The sequence below is a fragment of the Chironomus tepperi genome, unplaced genomic scaffold, assembly GCF_022539635.2.
Source record: "Chironomus tepperi strain 1889 unplaced genomic scaffold, CSIRO-AGI_Ctep_v1 contig_73, whole genome shotgun sequence".
NCBI lineage: Eukaryota > Metazoa > Arthropoda > Insecta > Diptera > Chironomidae > Chironomus > Chironomus tepperi.
The window spans coordinates 616,523-641,372 of record NW_027226195.1 but is presented as its reverse complement, the minus strand read 5'-3'; the positions used below and the strand labels follow the sequence as shown (position 1 = coordinate 641,372).

Here is a 24,850-nt window from a genome sequence, read left to right as displayed (position 1 = left end):
TGTAAGAGAATATGCTAATATCCTGTTAGAATCTTATAAGACTAGTATCATTGAACAATTCACTGCTTAGTCACCGACTATAACAGATAAATTGTATGATTCATGGTAAAGAAATATTGCTAAAAGCAGTCTTTTTGCCTACTAGGATTGCTAGAACTCAGTATCATCAGCTAATCCACTCCTAATTCACCGACACACCCGAATTAACAACGCTGGATATAACATAATCCGATTATGAGAAAAAAGGTAGATTTTTTGGATTAAAAGTTACTTTCATTATTTTTTGATGCACTCTGTTAATTATTTATACACCAATAGAATATATCAAACATGTAGACATGAGGCAAATTTGATATGATATTCATTTTTGTAAAGCCAGCTGTCTGACACTTGCCATTGAATGCATTATTATTTTAAATTTTTATCATCTCTTCTTTGTGTAAATTTCTCTTTATCTACAATTTTTTTTTTATTTTTTTATATATGCACAGAATTTTTATTGATGATACACAGAAAAGTAAGCAATGAATTTAGGATTTTGAGCTGTTGTCTATGACTAAATACATTATGTTTCATAAAAATTTTAATTGCGCAAACATTATAACATACAATCAATCACCACCATCACTATTTAAGTCATTAAAACTATTATCTACTTACATTTTTCATCAATTTTATAAAATTCTTCCTTTTTAATTAACTTTTTATCCTTGTTATGATCTTTTCACAATATTTTTGTATCTTTTTTGGATATCTTTTTATAATTTTAATGAATTAATCAATGATTTTACACAAAAAAATTCACCATTCACTCGCGCTGCGTCAATAATTTTCAACCTTTTTTCAATAACTCTGCTTTTATCACTGACGGAAAATTTCTGTTTGCTCGAGGAAAATCTAAGGAAAAATTTTTCTGTTCAGTCAAAGTTCGAGAAAATTTTTAAACTGACTTGTTTTCGAATTTTCGAAAAGCGCTTTTAGCTGAAATTTCGCGAAAAATTATGTCACTTTGTCTGATTTTCATAATAACTCGAGAATTTTTAACTTCAGGTTGCTGAGATTAAGTTTTCTGATTTTATTGATTAATTTGCAATGGCATTGTGATTTATAAAACATTTAATAAAAGCAGAATTTCATTCTATCGAAAAATGTCAATGACAACTGGATTAAACAAATTTAAAATATTTTTGTTCGTTATATCGTTTTCTGGTAATTTTTTGATTTTCTGAAGCTAATTAGGCTTTTTTTTGTGAACTAATGCTTAATTCAAGATTTATCATGTCTTTACCATCCGATTAAGCATCTTTAATGTGAAGTTTAAGTTGATTTTAGGGCATTTTTTGCAGTTTTCAACTAGAAGTTTCCCATTTGTTTACAAATCTTTCCAATAAACTGGAATAATTCCCATAGAAATTTTAAATATCAAAAATACGTTAATCACTCTGCGTTGATTACCTCCTAAAAATCACATTAATTATCAATCATAATACAACAAAGCTAAATGCTGTTCATTCACTAGCTACCCAAAACTTCACTTACTTCCATTCGAACAAAATCTACTTCAGATCGGTGAATCTTAATTTATTTAAAGAATATTTAATTTAATTCATCCAAAGACATTCAACACATTTAACTAAATTAGAAGAGATGAAGGCATACACAGGCATTAAGCTCCTGTTATTAGGTCTAGCAAATATTAGTTTAATTGAAGGTAAATTTAAATTATTATTGTGTTGCTCTCTGATTGGCTAGAATCAAAAAGTCATAATTTGCAGTGTACTATAACTTATTATGACTTTTTGTCATCACATCTCAGTTATGTTTATTGTCTTTAGTCAAATAAATCACTGTCAGACTGCCTGTCTATCCAAATCATCCACTTTTCAATTCATGCTTATGTGGATCTTTAACGATTGTTAAGCCACAACCACTGAGAGATAAAGAATAACGAGCTAATCGAATGTTTATTGGACACATCATAAAATATTAATGGATATAATACTTTTAATTTTCAGCCAGTCTTAAGGCTCAGCATGTGACGTGTGGAAGTGTCGTAAAATTACTTAATGTAGACTATAGAACAAGATTGCACAGTCATGACGTAAAATATGGAACTGGAAGTGGTCAGCAGGTAAGAATATGCTTCTTTATGTCTGGATTTAGTGTGTTTACTGGATCTTAATGAGATCCAGAATTCCTGGAATTTATTTTAGTTTATTGGAAAGTTCCAGTAAATATTGGAAATATTCCAGTCAATTTCTGGAAGTGAAGTTCATAAAACCATCAAATTTACTTAAATTAAGTATACTTTTTTATTGAGAATGTTAAAATCAAAATACATTAAATTACTTCTTGCCAATCATGCAATTACCATCGGGATATCGTTTCTGAAAGCTATTAATTAACTCTGGATCAACCAATTTAATGCCATCAAGCTGATTTCCTATTGTCAACCAATTCGGCTGTATATTATGCTGTCTACCGAATAATTCAATCTTTCTCGTTCCTGGACTTAATCTCTCAATCATTCCATAAATTTCGTCAGGCTTATGAGATGTCGCACGAACTTCCGCAACAATAACATCACAATCAAGTCCACGATTCATATTTGTTGGATTTCCTTTCATTCCAACTAGACAATGTTCTTTGCCATGATTCAACCAATGTCCTGTACGTCCTGTTCTGATGATTCTTTGGAGCTGATTTGTCTTGACCCAAATTAGCTCATCAACACGTTCGTATCCCCACAACTTTAAACATTCACGTCCAAGTTCCATAGCACGTCCAGTTACCCATAAAAATATTAATCCATCGTCTTGTAATGCTGGAACTCCTAATTGTCTCATTTCGTCGTCTGATAGTGTGCCGTAAGGTAGTTCCATGTGAATGTCCCATGGTGGATCTGCCATAATAACTGCAAACTTACCTAGACATGACATGTCTAGATATCGAAGATCACATTGTATCCATTGTGGTGGAATTAGTGATAATCCACTTGTCTCAATATTCCTCTTCTGGACTGTCGTTTTGCTGCTCTCGGAACTGTCAAGTTGGTCACTTTTTAATGGTTTTATTGATGCTTGATCGTTATCGACTTGATAATGGACATATTTGCATGTTTCCATATGAAAGCATGTATTAAGGAAACTACAGTCACCAAGTACGACATCTGTATGTGCCTGAATAATTTTCTTAAAGTGAAGCTTGTTGCATTTTAGAGTTATTGGCTTATTTTCAATTTCACCATCAATCTTGTCATCTGGTTCTGTTATGTTATTTTCCTCAGCCAATTGTTGTGCCTTTAAACATTCAACTCGTGTACCATGTGGACAAAATTCCATAACTTGAGTGCCTCCTTGAGATCTAAATTTCTCTGTCAGCTGTAGTTCCTTAGCTGTTGGCTTACTTAAAAGTTCCAGAATTTCTTCACCGACTTGTTTGTGCTGCTTCTCTTTTGCAGATGGGAGTGATAATAGTGACATGATATCAGATGTGTCTGTAATGTTTGAATTTTCTTTTGGTTTCTTTTCCGGCGGTTCCTTATCGTCCATATTCATAGAGTCTATCCAATTTTCATCTTCACTCTTCTTCTCATTGATGATTTCGTAGTAATGATGATAAAGTTTATCACTATTTATCTGAATTATCTCATATCCGGCTTCATTTTTAATCGACACATTCTTTAATTCAATTATGTGCTGTTGTGATATTTTCTGAAGTAAATGATAAATTTTTGATTGATCCAGTGGACGTGCAAGTTGTGTACTCATTTGTTGCATTATTTGGATTGAATTGGTTGGCAATATTAAATGCTTATCGGCAAGTATGTTAACTAAGCATTTCTCAGTTTCTGTGTCTAGAATTGAATAATTATATTTTTTTAGTCAAATTGAATTTTTACACGACATAAATTTTCATACCTTCACTTAAATTAAGTGATTTCTTCTCTTCTGCAACTTCTGGCAATCCACCTGTGCCTAATATGTCCTGTCGTTCCTTTCTCTTCTTTTCATAGCGTTCTCTAAGGCTATTTCTAATCATTTTTAATTATTATTAATAAAACCAGCAAAACACTAGCTGCGTTTTGTTTTGTTTAAAATCTGAACGACCGTTATGATTTTTGGATAACTTTGATAGTTGTTAATATGAGAATGATACAGTCCGGAATGATGTGTATTTTCAATTAGACAGTGAGTTTTATGAACGGAAGTATTTACCTATCGTCCACAAAGTTCCGAAACTTTTTTCGGCTTGTATTATTTTCGATGCAATGTTGCCAAACTTTCGGAGACCTGAGTCAACGTATTTTGAAACTTTGAATGAATTCTCCAATTTAAATTTGAACAGGCCGTTACTTCAATTTGAATATTTTTCTACCGTTGATTCAATTTTCTTAGAATCTATAATTTAATTCTACGAAAGGTTACTTCCTTTACATGGTTTTATATAGAAATAATTAGTTGAATGAATGATATCACTTTCTATTCATAACATGTGTAATTAAAATCCATAATTAATTATACTTACTACAATTTAATTCTTTAATTACAGAGTGTAACCGGTGTCGAAAATTCCGATGATGTCAACTCACATTGGGTGATTAAAGGCAAAACAGGGAGTGTATGTGATCGTGGAACCGTTATCAAATGTGGAGATACAATAAGACTGCAACATCTTGAAACAAAAAAGAATTTACATTCACATTTCTTTAATTCACCGCTGTCTGGAAATCAAGAAGTTTCAGCCTACGGTGACGAAACTGGTGAAGGAGACACTGGTGATCATTGGGAAGTTATTTGCTACGGACAAGAATGGTTGCGTGACTTAAAAGTTCAATTTAGACATGTCGATACAAGAAAGTTCTTAGGCGCATCAGGAAGATCCTTTGGACGTCCAATTTCTGGTCAAATGGAAATCGTTGGACTTAACTCAGGTGGAACTGGAAGTGAATGGCAATCAGTTGAAGGAATCTTCATTCATCCATCAGAAATAATTCAACAAAATATTCATACGGAATTATAAACAGTTTTATTAATTAAATTAGTAATTCCTGCTCATATTTAAAACAATAAACGCAACATCCTTTGAAACAAACAAATTAAGAGTTTTGTTGCCATGGATTCCATGTATAATTAAAATGAACTGGATCACATTGTGGATCTGATGGCTTTCTTCTTGTTGGAACTAAATTGGCAAGACTATTTTTGTATTTTAACAGCATAAAGCTTAACAGAATCTTGTTCCTATTTGCAATATTATTCTCTTCACATGGATCATCCTGTAAGTTGAAGAGACATGGACCTTTAATTAAGTCACAAGACTGCTTGTTCTTTTCCTTTGTGCAGGATATTTTGGCTGAATTTCTTGTTTTATCGACATTCCTTAATGTTATTGTTGACTTTATAGCTTTAGCAACAGGAGATTGTAAGAGATTCTGCATGTATGTCTTATTGTCAACAGCATTCGTGTTATTATTGGTACCCAGCCAATGGTCAAATTTACCAGCTGAACTGGATCCATTGACCAACTTTAGTCCATTATAAGTATAGGATCCATAGCCAAAAACATCATCGACCACTACCAACTCATTCCTCATTTCACGATTATATTTCAGCATGTTTGTTTGGTCGATTCCATCAATCTTTGCCTTAATCTTATAATTAGCACCAGCAATGGTTTTTAATGTTGGCAACCAATCCGCAATATAGAACAAGTCATTCCTAACAGCAGCTTTTGGTAATGACGGCGCATAAACAATTGCATTTGTCCTAATTGCACCTTCCCATCCTGACTGCTTCTGTCCTCTTAATGGATAATTTGATGCAGCTGTTGAATGAAGTCCAACTGTTGGACCGCCATTATCAGAATAAAATATGACAATTGAGTCATCCAGATGATTATTATCTCTCAAGGCTTTAACAATCTCTCCAACACTCTTATCTAGTTGATATATCATGGCTGTAAAGATGATGAGATGAAAATTTACGTCGAATTTGAGTTGAAAATGTAAAAATATCATTAAGAATGCAAATATTTGTAGAAGTTTGTGAGTTTGAGTGCGAATAATAATGTCAAGCGGCAAGACAACTTGTTTGTTCTTAGTTATTATGATTAAAGGTTAATTGTGTTTTGAATTTCTAGATTGTAAAACTTGGAATACATTAGAGAAAGTGTGTTTTATGGGTGTATGGGTTGGAATATTATCTTTCAAGAGTCTTTGCTACTAGCTTTATTGTATACTACTAGGGAATCAGGAACTTGGTCATATAGAGCACCAAGGACATAGCCAAGTAGAGTACCAGCGATGTAGCCAGAGAAAGCACCCAGGACATAGCCAGAAGAGCACTAGGGACGTAGCCAGAGAGTGCACCAGACGTTGAGAGGGGAAGGGGTCGGTTTGACTACAATGACATGATTTAAATTTAGAAGGTTTTTGGGATTTTCTGCAAAACCCTAGCAAATTGAAGAATTTTCTTGCAAAATATAAATAACATTTTTTATTTTTTTTTTTTCTAATTGGTCTTTTTGTAAACTTTTTTTGACCATATTTCAATTGCTCAAAGCAAACATCATGTCATATTACGAATCACTTTCCATTAATCAAGTTAGATATCAAGTTAGACTTTTTTTTGTTCCGACCTATGTACTGAAGTAAATAAAGCAAAAATTGGAGGGGAAGTAGGGTTAACCTCCAAACCCTAGTCCACTGAATACGTCCCTGAAGGGAAGTTTGACCCGCAAAACACATTACCTTGAATTCGCCCCTGAATACTCCTAAGCTTATATGAATTCTTCTTCATCATTCAGAATCAACCCTAATCCAACAACATAGCACCCAACGGAACAGCATAATTGAATTCAAGTGACATTCGCTTAGCAGTGACACCCACATGGCACTCCAGAAAGTTAAAAAGTGGGGGTTTTGTCTCGAAAACCCTATAATTTCCTCGAAACCTACCGTTTGACCCCCAAAACCTCGTCTTAGATGCATCTATGTGACACTCACATGGCAGTCCATAGACTTAAGTGTATTTTGGAGGATTTTTGGAATTTTGGTCTAAAAATCTACTCTTGAATATGCCCCTGTGGCAGTCACTGCCTAAATCAGTACAGTCAGTTTGTCTGCCATGTTGACAACCCTCCCAACAGGTCCCAACCATGTTAGAGAATAGAATTATTTGTTAGGTTTGCTTATAGTCAAGAAGAACGGCGATCATCGATCTGTTGCACTATGTATATACCCAATCATATTAACAACAGATTCTATTCATTCCCAAAACCATTTTCTTCCTACCTGCAAGTGTCCTTCGTTTTATATCTTCAATATAGCTGAACCTGTCAATGTCTTCCTGTTTCGCTTGCATGGGAACATCTTCATTTCCAGCATGAGGTGCCAAATGATTTACAACCAAAAACAGCGGCTTAGACTTATCATGAGCTTTTATCACTTTTACAGCTTCTTCTGTAAACAATTCTGTTGCGTACTTATTGGATGGAATGTTCCTGTTTATGGTATAATTCGTTCTCATATCGTAACCGCGTGAGAAGTTCCTGTCAAACATTTGAAGTGTATAGTCAAAGTAGTCAATGTACGGTCCCAAATATCCAAAGAATGAATCATATCCACGATTGTTAGGAACGTACTGTTCTTCAAAGAACCCTGTTGAATAAATTATGAAGGTGCTTACTGTAATTAATGCCGAAATTCAATAACCATACCTAAATGCCATTTCCCGATCATACGCGTCACATAACCGGCATCTTTAAAATATTGAGGCATTATTTTCTCCGAAGGTGAAAGACCCCAAGGCTCATCACTAGGTATAACAAAATGTTGCATTCCTGAATGATGTGGGTACTTGCCAGTCATAAGTGAACTACGACTTGGCGTACATAACGGTGGCGTTCGGTAACTGTAAATGAAATGCATTTTGAATAACACGGAAATTTTGGTTATGAGATATAGATTGTGGAATGGATTAATTTTGTAGCGGTATGTGACATTCAAGCTGATATGATGGAATTTTGGAGGATTTGGTGGAATATAACTGTTTACTGCGATCTATCTTGGTCAATATTATTGTCGAATTCTTCAACATTTGACTGTCGAAGAAATCGAACATTTCGAACTCAACTTATTTTGAAATAAAAATTTACGTTAAGATTTTTGAAAAAAATTAACAGTCGTTTTTGAGAAAGCCAGACTCTGATTATTGTCTTAACAATCCAAAAGAAGTGCAATGAGCATTAAATAGAGAAGAAGGTTTAAGTGTGCATTTTGTCAGCAAAATTGCAAAACAGGCACCAGTCATAGGCTAAAATTGTTCAAGTTGTTGATAATGTTTATGCTTTTTCTTATAAAACCATACAAATTATCAACAAAGTGTACAGTTTCAGCCTGTTTCTGGTGCCCGTTTTGTGAAGCTTTTGTCTGTGGCAGGTGCCTATTTTGCAACTCTGGTGTCATGCTCCACAACGACCCTCGGATATTCAATAGGTAAGATGATTTGATATGAAATCAAGTAGGCGTAGGTTCAAGTCCCACTCTGGGCTATGTTGTTGGGAATTATGCTTTTTTAGAACGGATTCTAGATTTTCAAATCTTGATGAGCGCGCATGTACATTATATTCATAATTATTATTATTATTACTGTACTGTTCATTTGATTAAGTATTTGATTCATTTGATTAATTGGCTGAATTTAATTATTTGTTTTTATTACTATTTTTTTTGTTTAATTTTGCGTAGTCTTAAAAAGTTTTTTACGCAGTTTTAACAAAAAGGCGCTTAACAATTCACTTTGTAATTGGCAAGCGGTATCCGGCGATAGAGCCATCTGAGAAGGGCCGTGGATCCCACTTGATCTGTACGGCTAGTGAAGTTAGAAAGGATGTAATTCACTTTGATCGGCTGGCTGGGTGACTGCGTGAGGCGTGAGATCCCAGCAACCAGACATCTTCTATAGCTCGGGTTTGAAGCATTAGTTCAGTAGCAGCCCACGTAACCAAAATCGACGTAAATGCACTTTTTGTGGTAATACCAAATTTCATCCATAAACGTCGATTTATCTCGAATCGCAATATACTTCACAAGCACAATCAGAAATCACTTTCATAAATGCCACGAAAATTTCCTTAAACCTATCTACTTATGGATGCGAGGGAGGCTTATCGATTGGGTTGGTAGGTTAGAACCTGAGTTGCATTTATACAGTTTTTTACAAATCTATACAAATTATCAAGAATTTGTACGGTTTTTGCCTGTCACAGATGGCTGTTTTGTAACTCTGGTTAGAACTACGGTTAAATTCTTTAATTAATGATTTTTTTAATTTTCCATACAAAAAAATTCATGTACTTTTAGCTCCTTTGAAATTTTGAACTTTTTTCGACCGTTAATTTCCAAAAAAAATTTAACCGTTATTTTTCATAAAATTTTCAAGTCATATTCAAATGCTTGTCTAACTGAACCTTATTATGCTGATCAATTTCTGATCGCTTGTCTTAAATGCGCTTAATTTCCCCGATCAATAATACGAGGATTTTTAACATTTTTTTATGTTTTCGTCTAACTTTTATGTGCGTTTTAAGTCTAACTACCGGTTAATAAATTCATTCATTGATTCAACCGTACAAGTTGTAAGGTTTTAGATGGTCCCAGCTCTGCAGTCCCTTGCTGCATCCCAGAAAAATGCCAGGTTTTGAACATTTCCTGCATTGAAGCTACCAACTTTTTGTCAACAACAACTATCAGCTGCCTTTTTTTTGCACATTTTCATTATGCCTTGAAAATTCCATACATACATGACCAAGTTTAATGCAATAATTGTTATCTACAACACTTAACTTTATTTTGTCAATTACAGTGCCTAAATCAATAAGAGGTTTTTATGGCTGAAGACAATTAGTCTAGATAATGTTCCTGAATTTTTTGTCTGTTCTTTGTTGATTTTTAAAGATAATTAGAATTATAGCTTTATAGAGGACGTTTGGAATGGAAATGACGACTTGAATTAATCAAACCAAAATAGCACAAATCGGCTCCAGGCTGACGTGACTCTTGCTTTGTGCCGGATTCGATTAAAATCCGATATGACTCTGTCATGGTCTTTTAAACGCGTAATATGTGTGGCTGTAGCCGCACCTAGCTTAACTCCACCATGTACCAACCTCACTTTCTCGCGGTGGAGACCGTCCATTGGGAGGCTATGAATCACAACTGATATGTACAACCAGCGACGTCATGACTTAGGGGCCGTTCACTTATTACGTTCGCTTTTTAGGGGGGAGGGGGGTCTAGAAATTCGTTTTTTTGCGTAACGTAATAAGTGAACGGCCCCTTACAGTAAGTATGTTATGACTTACAGTATTTCCATACAATAAGTATGACTCTGTCATGATTCCGGCATGATTCAACAAATTCAGAATTACGCCGACTGCAAGTCATAGTCATGCCGGCTTGGTGCCGGATTAGGATCGATTACGACCAACTTGTGTTATTCGGGTCGTATAAAAATTCTTAAAAAGATGGGATAAAGTTGAGGCAAGCTTTGAATAATTTGCAATCAAAACTTAAAGCACGTCCAATTAATCATGCGGCGACTTTTTCACATTTTAAACCAGGTGTGCACAACCTTTTATTTTTCGAGGTATACCTTTGTGATAAGCCAAGACCGAAACCGCAAGCGACACACGATTTATGGCATCTCCAAGAATTTTTGGGTGCCGCAACACAAAGGTTGTCCATCACTGTTTTAAACACTATTTACATTTTCCAGACTAATTAAGCTTTACATTTACTAAAATAATTAATTAATTTCAATACCGGTATTAAGATTAGAACAAATAATTAAATATTCAGCTATTATCACATCCATAAAAGAATTATCCCTGACTTTATTAATATCCCACATGTAATTAAAATTCTAATTTTTTGCCTTGAATTTACTTGTTTAATAGAATTCCATTGTAAGCGAGTGCATCAATATTGTACGTTGGAATCTCCGTACTCCCTCGAAAGCTGACGTCATTAAAACCCAGATCATCTGCGACAATAAAGATCACATTTTTTGGCTTTGCTGCGTATGAATTATTTACAAACAGAACGGCAACGATAAAATAAAGTAACAACATCGTTATTAACGCGCAAACCTGAAACTGACTGAAAAATGCTTTCAGGTATGAGCTTTTATATATTTTTTTCATTCCTCAAGTTTCAATGTACATGTATTAATACATATCACAAAATGTCAGGCTGCTTTGCTATAAAATTTATTACAGAATGATAAAGAATTTTTTGAAAATTAAAAATGGTAAGCACGGAAGTAAGGTAAGCTTGAATAATGATAAGATTAGGGAGATACAGGTCCTTTCTTTTTGTGATTTATTTGACATTCATAAGTCATTAAACTGCCGAAAGATGACTTTACTTTTCTTTGATGTCAAGCACTATTTAGGACAGCTGACAGCTGATTCCATATTTATTTTGCGTGTACGCAAATGCGTTAATCAGGCACCCAATTTCACCATCAATTTGGCTCCATCTCATTTACTCCTCAATCCTCATCACAATTGAACCAAAAGCTGATCGAAATACTCGGTGTCAATGACCTTACGTAGTGCCAATGCAATTTTGGGATGTAAAGCATTTGACCTGCTTTTAACACAATCCGTTGGAATTTTACATTCTTTACATTTGGGAATTTGGCAAAATCTAGATTCTCGACGTCCACTTGTGTTGTGTTATTGAGTAAGCCTTCATATGGATATAAATTCTCGGATTCTTTTGGTGATGCCAAAATTATCAATTTTTCGCCGACGACTTGACATAGAAAGTTGTGCTTATCGTCTGTGTGCATTGTGCTGATTGTATTTTTTGGGCCTATCCATGATTTAATGATGACTGGATCTTGATTTCCTATGGCACAGTAGTCAGGTGTTGTGAAGTCTTTTGATAATTCAGGAATTTGATCGAATAAGTCATGCTGAGCTAAATAAGCCTTCTGTTCATGATCATCGTTGTTCATGTATTGTTTGATAAAATCACCAAATTTATACAAATTTTGTCCCCACTCATCGTCATCATAAGTTCTTCCAAGTTCTATTGGAACTGTACGATATCCAGCTAGGTTCATGAAATAATTCATGTCCTTCCATTTGTCCAATGCAGGCCAATGACTGATACAGTTCAATATTTTAACTGGTTGATGGAAATTGAAATATTTTGTCATGAAATGCTCGATTGATGGCTGACTGATTGAGTCTATGTCACAGTCCGTGTATGATGTTTGTAGCTGCTCATCAGGAATTTGGCTCACAAGCTCAATTTTGTTGTTTTCAACTGTGGAATAAAATCGTGATAAACCTTTTAATGTGCTCTATTTTTCAAATCATGCAGGATATTATTTTATAAATTATTGAACTAATACTAAGCTATTAATCCATTAATATACTTACCTATATAGTTGTGAACTTTCTGTGCAAAATCTGTGATTAATTCACATTCGTCTAATCCAGAACCAATCATTATAGCTACATCAAGAATTTTAATAGCTTCCACATATTCCTGAACTTCCTTTTTGTCAGATTTAAGAATTCCTAGTGACTGAAATGAGATCCAGTGAAAAAAATTATTAAGCAAAATTCAACTGTATCTTACTTTAAAGAAGCTTAACACAAGGAACATTCTCTTATAGTCATCAGGTACTTGATAATAAGGTCCAATGTAGAGTTTGTCATAAAGAATGTCGTATTCAATTGATATTTTTATTTGCAACTTCCAGTCATCTTTAAAATCTTTGATAACTTTAATATCATCGATTGTCAGCAGGTTAATGTTACAGCTTTTTAACAATTCGCTTTTAAAATTAAGTTTTTGCACATAATCCAGCAGTTCTTCCATGATTTTGTGGAATAATTTAATAAATTTTACTTCTCTACAATTTTTTACCGGCTGTTTTGTTTACAATTTAAAATTCAAAAATTGACCGTTATTTTATTGAACACGTGGTTCTTTAAAATGAAACATTTAGATTGTTCTCATTAGCTCTAATGTTCTAAAATGATTAGTTTAACAATATTAAGTTCTGCAATACTAATAGCGCTATGTTAATTTCATTAATTAAATATTTTGATATCAAAAATAAATGCAACGATATTTTGATATTTAAATCGATTCAATGTTTACTTTTTTTGATTGTTAATTTTTCATCGAATTAAAAATAAATTTTTATTGTGAAAGGTTTAATTTTAGCTCATTTCACAATGGCTAAGAGCAGCACAATAAGTCAGTTGTATCTCAACTTAAATGAGCTTGGTAAGTCATGAAGATTCTCAAGAGTTATGTGCAATTTTCAATGTTTTTAATTTTTGTCGTCAGAAAAAGTGGAAATGAATGAGAAAATTGTTATTTATCAGCCGTACGATGAAGTTCAGATATTATTGGCAGAGAATGCAAGCTGTTTAGCTGTAAAGACATACTTAAAGGTAGGAAATCTAGTTAAATTATTGAAATCTGAGTGTTGAATGAGATCCAGTACAAGAAGTTCAGTGATTTTGAGACTGTAAAGGAACTGGATTGATGTTCGACATTCTTGGGCATTTTGCAACCCTGTTCTATGTAATAAAATTATTAATCTCTTTTAAATCTTCACATTTAGATGCTCAACAGAAATTTCGTAGTCAAGTCATGCACGAATGCTGAGTTTATGGCACCTTCCGGAAAACGAACAAAATTACCAGTTGTCCAAATTGGAGCATTTTTAGCAGCTGAGTTTGATCCAATTATTAATCTTTTTGAGCATAAGAAAATGTCACTGACAGAAAATTTTAATGCTGATGATAAGGATGATTTAGTGACTTACATGAGCCTTGTAGACATGATTCTAACGAATACTGAACTTTACATAACTTGGTGCGATGATACTGTCTTGAATGAAATCACGAAAAAACGAAATGGTTCCGTTTATCCATTTCCATTAAATTACATACAGAACTTCCGTAAGCGATCAGCCGTCTTGAAACAGCTTAGCTTCTACGACTGGAAGAACTTGACATTTGAAGAAGTTGTTGACAAAGTCGACAAACTATGTTCAACATTAGTACATAAATTGGGCGATAAGGAATATTTCTTTGGAACAAACCCAACCGAATTGGATGCAATGGTTTTTGGACATTTCTTCTGCATTTTTACAATGGAACTGCCAACAAGTGTTTCACTGTTGAAGGAAACGATCAATAAGTATACTCAACTAACACAGTTTTGTGGGCGCATAGAAAAGAAATATTTTGGAAAAATTAAGAATTAAATAAACACAGGATGGCCTATAGTATTTGAGTAATTTGCTACCTAGTATGCAACTGAAATAAATTCCCATGCATGAAAAAATATCATGACTTTTATTTGTAAGTCGTCGATAGCAAATTAAACTGATATTTAATATATTAACAATATGAAATGCTAACTATGTGTGATTAATAGATCGTGTACAGGAACACACGACGTTTAACGGATTACGTATTAGGGTGATCAAAAAGTCAATTAAAGTTAAGCAAATATCATTAAATAATAATAATTTAATTAATAGCAACAATGAATCACGAATAATAGTCGATAATTTCCTGCGCTGCTCTAAAGCCACTGTTAACAGCACCGTGTGCATTTGATGAATATGCAGGATCTGTATGCTCGCCGGCGAATTTTATTTGTGGCTTCTTTGTTGGGGTAAACAGCGTCTCTGCCAAATCATTTGATGTTACGTTATATTCAGCTGTTTTCATTGAGAAGTAGGAATAAGATCCAAGGAAGTTTTTACTTGTTAGCCAAGATGTCTTAATCATCGATTTTGGACGAGGAAGTATAACACCCAAGAATTTTTGGAACAGCCAAACACAGTCGTGCATTATTACATCTGAGCTTAAATTTTCAAAGGTTCTCATGTGTGGTCCAGCTAGCAGTGCTTCAATCACATTTGGGAACTTATCCACTTTTATGAACATTTGAAGGTCCAACAACCTGGAAAAATTGGAATTTGAATTGATTTTGCTGATAAATTTGTTGGGTTCGTCCAATTTGGAGGTCTGCAGACCAAAAATGCTGGCCTGCAGTCTTGGGCGAACAATAAGGAACAGCACAAAACTGCAGGCCTGTGCATCTAAAATGCAAGCCTGCAGTCTTGGACCAACTAGAAAGTACAGCTCAAAATTGCATACTTACCATTCCTTATTAGTTCCTTTAACAGCAGCAATATCATATTTTGTCCACAAAAATCCATATCCAACCCACTCCGTATCATTTGGCCAAAATGGCATGTCATACTCGAGGAATATTTTCCCAATATTTCCATAGCCCATACCGTCAATTGCCCTTTTTAACTTATTCGGAAGATCCGGTGTGAATAAGCTTTCATGACGCGCTTTTAACACACCAAGTGGAATCGTCACAATCACATGATCAGCATAATACTTCTTCTGATCATTAACAGTCACAATTGCATATTTATAATTAGAAGTAGAGATGTTCCATTCAATGTTGGTGACTTCTTGGTTTAGGTAGACTTTGCTCATAACGTTGAGGGTTTTGTTGGTTCCATCAGTCGGAACTTGTTTCTAGAATTAAAAGAGATGATATTATTTGATGTTTTTGATCTAAATGTTTGGTAATATTTTGCACGAAGCCTAATTTGATTTGAAAATTAAATTGCTGTAGCATCATGAAGGTGTGGTGGGGCATGCAATGGTAATACAAGTCATAAAGACCATTCCTAAGTTTGAGGCCATGGATCACAGTTGATCTGTACGGCCAGCGAAGTAAGTAAGTAAGCATCATGAAGGTAGTCTAAACAGTGACGGACGGGAGTATAACAGGGGCGAAGGGGAGTCTATCTAGGGTCGAAGGGTAGTCTATCCAGGAGCGAAAAATAGTCTATAAAGTGGCGAAGGTGAGCCTACCCAGGAGCGAAGAGGAGTCTATCAGGGGCGAAGGGGAGTCCATACAGAAGCGTAGGGAAGTCTACACGGGGATATTGTTTGAGGTTGATTTGTATGCATCGCTAAAATTTAGGGAGAGGGGGTATCGGGTTCCAAAAAGTGGAAGAGACTGACCTACCAAACCCTCCTCCTCCCTGAGTACACCCCGAACCAATATCCTTTTGATCTAAATTTCTCATCTCCTTCTACAATCCCTCAAGTCAACTACAGCATTTTAAAATATTCTAAAATTCTTCAAAAATCGTCGTGACTTGAGCTAAATTAATTTTATGATTATAAAAAATAAACTTGCATACTGTGAGGTATTTGAAGAATTCTTTATATCCATCACGCTTCCACGTTAAATATTGCAAACCTTCATTAAAGCCCGACACACAATGTAGCTTTGCGGATAAGTCAAACCATGTTTCTGATCCATTCCAAATATTCATTTCCTTATCATAAAAGTCAATCATTTCATCACCGAGTTCTTGATCTTCGGGAATTTGATAGAAGCTGCTGTTTTTGAACTTTCCAATGATGAACTCACCGATGCTGCCATTAAATTGTGACATTTCGTTGTAGTTTGAAAATAAATTTTCCAGTGCTAAAAATGCAAAATTTTCACATTTGTACTGACTGACTGGAATGGCATTAGATTGAAGGAAAAGTGGAAGTTTATCATCAAATCCAGTGACACCAAACTTGTAGGTTCCATTATTTATCTCATAAACAACATTGTTCTTAACACCATGCACCCATTGAGCACCTAAGTCTATAAAGCCATTACTAAAATTCACACTGTGGATCCTTCCACCAATTCGATTTTCAGCTTCCAAAACGACAATATTATTGAATCCATTATCCATTAATTTTGTTGCTGCTGCCATGCCACTCAATCCAGCGCCAATAATGACGATTTTTGGATCCTTCTCTTTCTGGCCATTGGCAAGCACTGCTGAAAATATTGTGAAAACTGAAAATTGCACCAGAAATTTTAAAAGATCCATGACAGGTCTGGTGCTACAAATCACTAAACTCACTTGTCTATATTATCCTTCCATTTATATAGTAATTTGAAAAACAATAAAATCTTTATGGCTATGTCGTGAAATTGTTAATATACACTTGAAAAACAATATTTGCATTCTTTTACTTCCATTTTCTCTACTGTGTAAAGAACAAATTATAAATTATACAATTTCCACGAGCAGTCAAAATTTTCTACTGGAAATTGCATTTTCATGACCAACTTTCACGACCAATGACATAAATTAATTCCTCTATTGTTCCTTAAACGGTTATATATAAAAAAGAAAGTACCTATAAAATTTGTATTTTTGAAACTGCATTCAAGTTAACTAGTCTTTTAAAAACTAACAAACGCTAATAGACACAAATCAGTTAATCGATCAAAAAATCTGGCATCAGGCTGGCGTGACTATGGCATCGTGCCAGATTCGATTAAAAGTCATTCGTATTGTCGTCTTCATTTCGGGAAATCTCCGTTAAAATTTCTTTACTCTCTGGATTTTCAATACTATAGATGAAGCAATCAGATGTCTTGGACAAAAGGATTCACCAAGATTCACGAATATGTAACGACAGAAGTGAATTCAATCGGGGAAACATTTAAGCATTTGAGAACTTAACCATAGTTTGATATTCGTCGGGATGTCGCCATGTTGAGAATAAATCGACACAAAAACTTGAAGGGACCATGACCAAGGATTGAAACTTTATGTGACTTACCCAAACTGAATACTCAACTAACCAAAAAATTGCCAAAAAAAGGACCATTCTCATACGCAATACTCAATACCGACGGCTGGATTGGACATACACTTCAAAACAGCCGGCATTTCTGTTGTTATTACAAAAATGTTATTGCTAGGACAGAAACAAAAGTTTGTTACACCAGCCTTGAATGGAATTCGAAAGGAAAACGGTGACCAGGAGCTCCAAAGTTACTTGGCACAGAACAGTCCTTAGCATGCATAGAGCATGCTTTCATGGTGCACAAACATCACTGCGGTACCTGAAAGTGATCTCTTTGCCTGTTAGGAAGTGACGAATGAATGTCAATTTAGCTTGCGGAGAGATAATTTGTACACACTGGGTGACAGAGCCAGTCCGGCTCTTTATTTGGATTTCTTCTTGGTTTAAGTGTGGCGGCTTGCTAGGCCAACGCACCTTGCTATGTGACAGAGTAACCTAAGCTTCACATAGGAATTTAATGCCATTTTGTCACTGAAAGCCAAAATTCACCTAAGTATGTCACCCAGACCCTCGACTTCAACAATAACAATACAACTAAACCTAACTATTCCATTATCAGACATTATCAAGCGTCGACACTAAAGTGCCCGCACTTTGATTACTAAAGAAACAAGATATCAATATTTTGATAAAATTGAGAAATGATTAGTTCTGTTCAGTTTGTAAACTGATTTCGAGATGTTCACATCAAAATTTTTATTTTTCATTGCGGGCTTAGTTTTGCAAGTTTATTTTGCCAGTGCAATTGATGATAGGTAAGTATGTGAAGCTATAAAAAGAAATAATAGTGAATTATTAGTGGATAATCTATCAGTGCTACTTGAAGATTAGAATTTTCAACTTTTAAAAAAGATAGAAAATGTCAATAAAGTGATTTTGATTACTAATATAGATGCTTATTCCTAGTCATGCATGGGGCTATGAATGCATCAACAGGAGATGCGAGAAAACCCAGATTACAGCAACAAATAAAGACACAATCTTAAGTCTCCGAGTTTGTCGGCTCTATTGCTATGATGATATTGGAACTTTATGGCCAAAACCAACAGGAAATGTGACATTCCTAAGAGCAGTGACAGGTGTCAATCCTAACTACATAAAATTCACGACAGACAATTTCAAAAATAATGAATTTTTCGAAATGGCAAAGGAAAGATTCATCAATATCCAGAAGAATAAGATCCAGAACATTTCACTCGGTGGATTAGACATGAATATTGACATTAAGGCAGAAAGTGAAGACATGGAACTTAATTATGACGTCTATGAAGGATATGACTTGACAATCATCTCAAATGCTAATGAAATTAACGTCAAAATTACTTCCAAGAACTTTTTTGGCGCCAGACATGCTTTAGAAACTTTATCGCAAGTCATTGTGTACGATGAGCTCAATACCAAATTAGTAGTCTTAGCAGCTGCAACAATCCATGACGAACCGAAGTTTAAACATAGAGGAATCTCTATGGATACCTCAAGAAACTTCTATCCAGTCAGGGTCATCAAAAAAACAATCGAAGGACTTTCAATGGCAAAGTTAAATTCATTCCATTGGCACATCACTGACTCACAAGCATTTCCAATGGAAGTTAAGTCACATCCTGATTTCACTAAATATGGCGCATATTCTAAAGATAAAGTCTACACTGCTGATGACATTAAGGACATTGTGAAGTTTGCTAAATCACGAGGAGTTCGTGTTATTCCGGAACTTGATGCGCCTGCTCATATTGGTGAGGGATGGCAAAAGAAATTGGATCTTACTACTTGTGTGAATTACATGCCGTATTTGGATTATTGTTGGTAAGTTGAAAATTGCTTAGTGCTTGATTCTTGCTGTCATCTAGGGTATGACCGTCGGTTTGAGTGATATCCTACTCTAGATGACAGCAAGAAGGTAGCCATCAATGCTAGACTAAGCTTTGAGAGAACTTGATGCCAAAATAATTATTAAACCTTCAGGCAACCCCCATGCGGACACATGAATCCTATAAAAGACGAACTGTATGACGTCCTCGAAGACATATACCGTGAAATGTTGGAATCATTTACTCCACCAGTATTCCATATGGGCGGAGATGAGATCTTCTTTAGTTGCTGGAATACAAGCAAGCCTCTTCAAGACTGGATGCTAAATAGAGGCTTGAAACTTGATCACGACGGTTTTCTTGAACTTTGGGGATATTATCAAACAAATGCATTGGCAAGGATGAACAAAGTTGGCGGAAGTAAACTTCCAATTATGTTGTGGACAAGTGAACTTACTGAAGAGCCGTTTGCAAGCAAATTCCTTGAGAAAGACAGATATGTTATACAAATTTGGACAACTGGAGATGATTCAAAAATTCAAAGAGTTCTGAATAGTGGCTATAAAGTGATCATATCCAATAACGATGCATTTTATCTTGATTGTGGCTTTGGATCATGGGCTTCTGATGGACTTATTTGGTGCTCACCTTACAATGAATGGCAAAAAGTATACAATAATGATATAGATGGCATGGGAGGTGCACGAATTGATCAAATTCTCGGTGGGTCAGCAACTATTTGGTCTGAATCGATTGATGAACAGAATCTTGATTCAAAAATATGGCCAAGAGCTTCAGCATTAGCCGAAAGATTGTGGACAAGTAAGTATAATCAATTATCAATCATAAAGTTATATAATTAATGATAAAATATTAATTAGACCCCAAGGAACATTGGAGAAATGCTGAGCCTAGATTTTTAATGCATCAAATGTACTTAAAGTCAAGTGGCGGCCTTGCTTCTGAAGTCTTGCAACCAGAATGGTGTGTCCATAATGAAGGATTATGTCAGCTTTAATTACTTTTAATCTAATCATCAATCATGGTGCAATATATCACACAAGGAGCTTTTGTTTTCTTCATAAAAATAACCTTATCTTATCGATAAAATGCTCTATTTTGTAACAACTCAATACGAAAACCGAGATTCGAAAACCTTTTTTTCTTTTGAGATTTTTCAGTACAATTTCAGCTGTCAATATGGGAGTAAGTCAAAGGTGTTGTATAATTATTAGTATAGCAGTAGTCATTGTTGCTATAATAATTGGAGTTGTTGTGTTCTTCCTCGTTCGAGATAACGATAGTGATGATGGAAACAATAACATTCCGAAGGAGTTTGATGGGTAAGTAGATGTTTTGGATTAAAGATCTTAAGTCTAGTACATTTAAAGAAAGTTCCGCCTCTCCATATCTAGAAAAAGAAAGAAATAGCCTTTAAATGGCTTAAAAAGTACTTATGTAGATAATTAAACAGTTTTTAATTGGTAAACACGCGTTTATGTTATTGGAATTGATTTATGATTAGATTATTAAGCTCTAACAATTTACAAATAAGTATGATTTTCAAAATTGTTTAGAGAAATTTTGATAAGTTATCAGCTTTTCGGTATTTAATTTAGTATTAGAAACAAAAGTGACTTAAGGTATTTTAGCAAGTCATAAAACTTGATATTGAACTTGAACTCCCGGGCTTGAATTCTTCATTTAGGTGTTTCGCAAGTTTAGATAATTTAGCTTTTTAAGTGTAGCAGTTTACCGGCGGGAACTAAGAACTAGATAACTTGAGATTTGAAAATGGATCATAAATGATGTAGTTAGAATGAAAATAGAAAACGAGGGTTTTTATGGTACGAATCTGGATGCATTATAACTAACTGAATAATTGGAACGAGAGCTTACATTAATACCGAACTTAATTTCCAAGAGTTTTCAATTGTCTAACACCGATCATTAAAATTAGAGTACGCGATGTATACCTGAGCTTATATATACATAATATAGCTTGAAGAATTATTGTTAAGGATAAAATCGTAACACTTTAATACTAATAATTCTCATTACCCATTTTTAGTCCAACATGGGGCTACATGTGTGACAATTTCCAATGCAAACGAGTCGAAAATACGTTTGACAATATAAACCAGACGAAAAGCTTCAATGTCTGTCGATTGACATGTGGTGAGAACATAGGAACTCTGTGGCCCGTTCCAAGTGGTCGTGTTAGTAACAGCAGAAGATATTTACCAATTGATGTTCATCGATTCAATCACCAAGTTTCTCAAGTATTGAATTCATCAATCTACTATGATAAAGCTTGGCGGAGATTCAATGATATGCAATTGAAGAAGATTAAAGATGCTGAAAATCCTATGTTAGGTGAACCGCTCTTAGTTAATATGCATGCTGATACTAATGATATGAGCCTGAATTATGATACTGATGAGAGCTATACATTAGAGACTCTCAGGACAATTGACAATGTTTTTGTGAATATTGTAGCTAAAAATTTCTTTGGATTGAGACATGCCCTTGAGACTCTATCACAATTGATTGTCTACGATGAATTCGAAAATGAATTGGTGATATTATGTCCTGTTAGAATATCAGATGGACCTAAATTTCCACATCGTGGAATATCGTTTGACACATCAAGAAATTTTTATCCAATATCAGCACTGAAAAGAACAATTGAAGGATTAGCTATGGTTAAACTCAATACATTCCATTGGCACATAACAGACAGTCAAAGCTTTCCTTTTGTCTCCAAATCCCATCCTGAAATCACAAAACTTGGAGCTTATTCACCAGACAAAGTCTACACACCTGAAGATATTAAAGAAGTAGTTGAGTTTGGTAAAGTCCGTGGTGTAAGAGTTGTTCCAGAATTTGATACACCGGCGCATGTTGGTGAAGGGTGGCAAAATACAGGATTAGTAATGTGCTATAAAGATCCATCAATGAATGCACAATGGCGCGGACATTTTGATCCTACAAAAGATGAACTTTATGATGTCCTTGAGGATATTTACAAGGAATTTGTGGACGCATATACTCCATCGATATTTCATATTGGAGCTGATGAAGTTGCTATTAGTTGTTGGAACACAAGCACAGCTATTAAGGACTGGATGACTGCAAATGGCATGCAACATACCACTGATGGATTTATGGAACTATGGGCATACTATTTACATAAATCTGTTGAGAGATTAGACAAATCTCTTGGAAGTTCAGTTCCATTAATACTTTGGACAAGTTCCTTAACTGAAGAGCCTTACTTAACTAAACACATTGACAAGAATCGATATATTGTACAAATTTGGCTTGATAAGAATCATGAAGATATAAAAAAGTTATTAGAGAATGGATATAAACTAATTCTATCAAATTCAGATGCTTTATACCTGGATTGCGGTGTTGGCGGCTGGGTCGACAAGGGCCTCAATTGGTGTGCTCCTTACAAAACATGGCAGACACTTTACAACAATAAAATTGATGAAATTGCTGGTGAATATGTTAATCAAGTTTATGGTGCTGAAGTTGCCATTTGGAGTGAGTCAATTGATCCAACAATTGTTGATTTAAGAATATGGCCAAGAGCATCTGCATTTGCTGAAAGGATGTGGTCTGGTAAGATTGGTTTAAAAATTTTATGACAAAAAGTTGAAGATCCTTAAATTTACCATTTTAGATCCCGATACCAATTGGTTAAAGGCTGAACCACGATTATTAATTAATAGAGAAAGACTTGTTCATATTGGTGGAATTGCATCTGAAATGCTTCAACCAGAATGGTGTTTGCAACAAGAGGGGTTGTGTCCTTCTCCATAATATCATTTGCATGATCTAAACCTTCCTTTTAATAACTGTCAAAGCATTGATTAGTTATATAATTTCACTTTGTTTACATAAGATTATCGCATGTCCTATCAGTACTAAATCAGAGCTAAACCTTGGACTGTCGACAATGAAAATATGTTTGTGTAATTCAGCACTCAAACAAAATTAAAATTGCTTCTAAAGAATACACCAAGAATAGTAATTTTTATTATGTTCGTCATTTGTGATTTAAATCCATTTGAATATTGCTTCAAAGTTACAGTCAGTCATCAAAAATGGAGCAAACTATATATTTTTGTATAATTAATTATTTTCTTTTTCTCGTATCAATCAGTTTAAATGTTAATACTGAAATATCCACCAAGTTTCCCGTTATAGACAGAAAAAGTGAATGGGGGAGTATAACTGAATAGTTGATAAACATTATGACTAGAAGTCAGATTATGCTGGACAATGGAAAATTGAAGTTGACGATTTTCTTGCTCAATCGTCCTAATTGGAGCAGTAAATATGAAGGATTCCAAACAACACTAACTGAACAGTCAAATGGTAATTTACTGACAATTCTAATTTCACTTCCGAAATTTAAGAATGTAATAACAGCTGACTTTGTCATAATCTTGACGACTTCTGAGCATATTAATTACTCAATATTTGTTAAAAATGTTTTTCGTGTCTTGGCAATGAATAAGCGCACTAGAATTATTATTATAGTGAGATCATGGCTAGGAAGTAATCAAATAGCTGATGATATTTGGAAACAAATGAGTATACATGGATACCTGAACGTTTATATTGTGGTTGAAATTAATAATGGAATATTCAATGTTTATCGCACAGAAATAAGGAACAATAGATCTATAATTCGTCGTAAAATCAATCAACAGATCAATAATGACACAGCAACTGCAATAAAAGATTCTGAAATCTACATCGATAAGCCAATCCTCCGGATCATAACCTACGACTCTTATCCAACAACATATATTAAAGATAACAAAGTTTATGGCATAGATGGATACTTTATTGATGAATTTTCAAAATGGCTTAACACTTCCTTTGTTATTGCGCGTGCATGGAATTCGAAGCCAAACATAAATCTTCTATATTCATATATGCAAGCAGGAGTCGACATTTGTTTATGTGCTGATTTTTCAATATTTTCTAATGAAGTTGAAGGAGTTATGCTGTATGAAACCAATGGAATTTGCCTACTTGTACCAAGAAACATCTACGTCAGTTCTTATGAAAATTTATCATTTGTAATGGACAAATCAACATTGATTTTATCGATTGTATCTGCAATATCAGTCATTGTGTGTTGGAAGTTGATCTCCAGACATTCAGAAGATCAATTGACTACAGCAGAAATGTTCTTTACAGTTTTGTTGCTATCGTTCTATTCAGATGCACCTGATTTGAACCGATTGAATTTTAAGGAAAAGTTGATGATTTTG

General features: G+C 34.5%; 8 protein-coding genes across 8 annotated transcripts; 4 read left to right on the top strand and 4 right to left on the bottom strand.

The window, feature by feature from the left end:
- The first annotated feature begins 1,540 nt into the window (after positions 1-1,540).
- LOC139101010 (stromal cell-derived factor 2) lies at positions 1,541-5,098 on the top strand. Its single transcript, XM_070653852.1, has 3 exons — positions 1,541-1,711; positions 2,016-2,131; positions 4,552-5,098. Exons 1-3 carry the CDS (start codon positions 1,648-1,650, stop codon positions 5,020-5,022), a joined length of 651 nt encoding a protein of 216 aa, XP_070509953.1. The 5' UTR covers positions 1,541-1,647; the 3' UTR covers positions 5,023-5,098.
- Positions 2,289-4,251, bottom strand: Mettl3 (methyltransferase like 3). Its single transcript, XM_070653850.1, has 2 exons — positions 3,921-4,251; positions 2,289-3,856 (listed from the first exon to the last, which is right to left on the bottom strand). Exons 1-2 carry the CDS (start codon positions 4,039-4,041, stop codon positions 2,346-2,348), a joined length of 1,632 nt encoding a protein of 543 aa, XP_070509951.1. The 5' UTR covers positions 4,042-4,251; the 3' UTR covers positions 2,289-2,345.
- On the bottom strand, positions 5,006-11,176 carry LOC139101007 (arylsulfatase B-like). Its single transcript, XM_070653848.1, has 4 exons — positions 10,949-11,176; positions 7,720-7,913; positions 7,295-7,660; positions 5,006-5,958 (listed from the first exon to the last, which is right to left on the bottom strand). Exons 1-4 carry the CDS (start codon positions 11,131-11,133, stop codon positions 5,099-5,101), a joined length of 1,605 nt encoding a protein of 534 aa, XP_070509949.1. The 5' UTR covers positions 11,134-11,176; the 3' UTR covers positions 5,006-5,098.
- Positions 11,177-11,253: 77 nt separating this feature from the next.
- On the bottom strand, positions 11,254-12,941 carry JMJD5 (Jumonji domain containing 5). The gene is made up of 3 exons (XM_070653851.1): positions 12,659-12,941; positions 12,457-12,604; positions 11,254-12,340 (listed from the first exon to the last, which is right to left on the bottom strand). Exons 1-3 carry the CDS (start codon positions 12,899-12,901, stop codon positions 11,556-11,558), a joined length of 1,176 nt encoding a protein of 391 aa, XP_070509952.1. The 5' UTR covers positions 12,902-12,941; the 3' UTR covers positions 11,254-11,555.
- Positions 12,942-13,174: 233 nt separating this feature from the next.
- LOC139100898 (metaxin-2-like) lies at positions 13,175-14,386 on the top strand. The gene is made up of 3 exons (XM_070653670.1): positions 13,175-13,315; positions 13,379-13,485; positions 13,659-14,386. The coding sequence occupies exons 1-3, from the start codon at positions 13,264-13,266 to the stop codon at positions 14,304-14,306; spliced, it is 807 nt and encodes a 268-aa protein (XP_070509771.1). The 5' UTR covers positions 13,175-13,263; the 3' UTR covers positions 14,307-14,386.
- A 209-nt stretch (positions 14,387-14,595) lies between these two features.
- LOC139101025 (spermine oxidase-like) lies at positions 14,596-16,976 on the bottom strand. Its single transcript, XM_070653887.1, has 3 exons — positions 16,284-16,976; positions 15,215-15,606; positions 14,596-15,013 (listed from the first exon to the last, which is right to left on the bottom strand). The coding sequence occupies exons 1-3, from the start codon at positions 16,974-16,976 to the stop codon at positions 14,596-14,598; spliced, it is 1,503 nt and encodes a 500-aa protein (XP_070509988.1).
- Positions 16,977-17,961: 985 nt separating this feature from the next.
- On the top strand, positions 17,962-20,686 carry LOC139100897 (chitooligosaccharidolytic beta-N-acetylglucosaminidase-like). Its single transcript, XM_070653669.1, has 4 exons — positions 17,962-18,500; positions 18,652-19,548; positions 19,708-20,375; positions 20,435-20,686. The coding sequence occupies exons 1-4, from the start codon at positions 18,424-18,426 to the stop codon at positions 20,569-20,571; spliced, it is 1,779 nt and encodes a 592-aa protein (XP_070509770.1). The 5' UTR covers positions 17,962-18,423; the 3' UTR covers positions 20,572-20,686.
- Positions 20,627-23,580, top strand: LOC139100896 (chitooligosaccharidolytic beta-N-acetylglucosaminidase-like). Its single transcript, XM_070653668.1, has 3 exons — positions 20,627-20,896; positions 21,625-23,183; positions 23,245-23,580. Exons 1-3 carry the CDS (start codon positions 20,754-20,756, stop codon positions 23,382-23,384), a joined length of 1,842 nt encoding a protein of 613 aa, XP_070509769.1. The 5' UTR covers positions 20,627-20,753; the 3' UTR covers positions 23,385-23,580.
- The last annotated feature ends 1,270 nt before the right edge of the window (positions 23,581-24,850 follow it).

Excerpts from the sequence above, each read along its gene's own strand:
- LOC139101010 (XM_070653852.1), top strand. The coding sequence starts at position 1,648 with ATGAAGGCATACACAGGCATTAAGCTCCTGTTATTAGGTCTAGCAAAT. Across the intron at positions 1,712-2,015 it reads AAATATTAGTTTAATTGAAG|CCAGTCTTAAGGCTCAGCAT; the intron begins GTAAATTTAAAT and ends TTTAATTTTCAG. Across the intron at positions 2,132-4,551 it reads GAACTGGAAGTGGTCAGCAG|AGTGTAACCGGTGTCGAAAA; the intron begins GTAAGAATATGC and ends CTTTAATTACAG.
- Mettl3 (XM_070653850.1), bottom strand. The coding sequence starts at position 4,041 with ATGATTAGAAATAGCCTTAGAGAACGCTATGAAAAGAAGAGAAAGGAA. Across the intron at positions 3,857-3,920 it reads ATCACTTAATTTAAGTGAAG|ACACAGAAACTGAGAAATGC; the intron begins GTATGAAAATTT and ends ATTCAATTCTAG.
- LOC139101007 (XM_070653848.1), bottom strand. The coding sequence starts at position 11,133 with ATGTTGTTACTTTATTTTATCGTTGCCGTTCTGTTTGTAAATAATTCA. Across the intron at positions 7,661-7,719 it reads GATCGGGAAATGGCATTTAG|GGTTCTTTGAAGAACAGTAC; the intron begins GTATGGTTATTG and ends TTTATTCAACAG. Across the intron at positions 5,959-7,294 it reads AAAACGAAGGACACTTGCAG|CCATGATATATCAACTAGAT; the intron begins GTAGGAAGAAAA and ends TCATCTTTACAG.
- JMJD5 (XM_070653851.1), bottom strand. The coding sequence starts at position 12,901 with ATGGAAGAACTGCTGGATTATGTGCAAAAACTTAATTTTAAAAGCGAA. Across the intron at positions 12,605-12,658 it reads TTGTGTTAAGCTTCTTTAAA|TCACTAGGAATTCTTAAATC; the intron begins GTAAGATACAGT and ends ATCTCATTTCAG. Across the intron at positions 12,341-12,456 it reads GAAAGTTCACAACTATATAG|TTGAAAACAACAAAATTGAG; the intron begins GTAAGTATATTA and ends TTTATTCCACAG.
- LOC139100898 (XM_070653670.1), top strand. The coding sequence starts at position 13,264 with ATGGCTAAGAGCAGCACAATAAGTCAGTTGTATCTCAACTTAAATGAG. Across the intron at positions 13,316-13,378 it reads TCTCAACTTAAATGAGCTTG|AAAAAGTGGAAATGAATGAG; the intron begins GTAAGTCATGAA and ends TTTTGTCGTCAG. Across the intron at positions 13,486-13,658 it reads CTGTAAAGACATACTTAAAG|ATGCTCAACAGAAATTTCGT; the intron begins GTAGGAAATCTA and ends CTTCACATTTAG.
- LOC139101025 (XM_070653887.1), bottom strand. The coding sequence starts at position 16,976 with ATGGATCTTTTAAAATTTCTGGTGCAATTTTCAGTTTTCACAATATTT. Across the intron at positions 15,607-16,283 it reads AATTCTTCAAATACCTCACA|AAACAAGTTCCGACTGATGG; the intron begins GTATGCAAGTTT and ends TTTTAATTCTAG. Across the intron at positions 15,014-15,214 it reads AAAGGAACTAATAAGGAATG|GTTGTTGGACCTTCAAATGT; the intron begins GTAAGTATGCAA and ends CAATTTTTCCAG.
- LOC139100897 (XM_070653669.1), top strand. The coding sequence starts at position 18,424 with ATGTTCACATCAAAATTTTTATTTTTCATTGCGGGCTTAGTTTTGCAA. Across the intron at positions 18,501-18,651 it reads GCCAGTGCAATTGATGATAG|TCATGCATGGGGCTATGAAT; the intron begins GTAAGTATGTGA and ends GCTTATTCCTAG. Across the intron at positions 20,376-20,434 it reads AGCCGAAAGATTGTGGACAA|ACCCCAAGGAACATTGGAGA; the intron begins GTAAGTATAATC and ends AATATTAATTAG.
- LOC139100896 (XM_070653668.1), top strand. The coding sequence starts at position 20,754 with ATGGGAGTAAGTCAAAGGTGTTGTATAATTATTAGTATAGCAGTAGTC. Across the intron at positions 20,897-21,624 it reads ATTCCGAAGGAGTTTGATGG|TCCAACATGGGGCTACATGT; the intron begins GTAAGTAGATGT and ends ACCCATTTTTAG. Across the intron at positions 23,184-23,244 it reads TGCTGAAAGGATGTGGTCTG|ATCCCGATACCAATTGGTTA; the intron begins GTAAGATTGGTT and ends TTACCATTTTAG.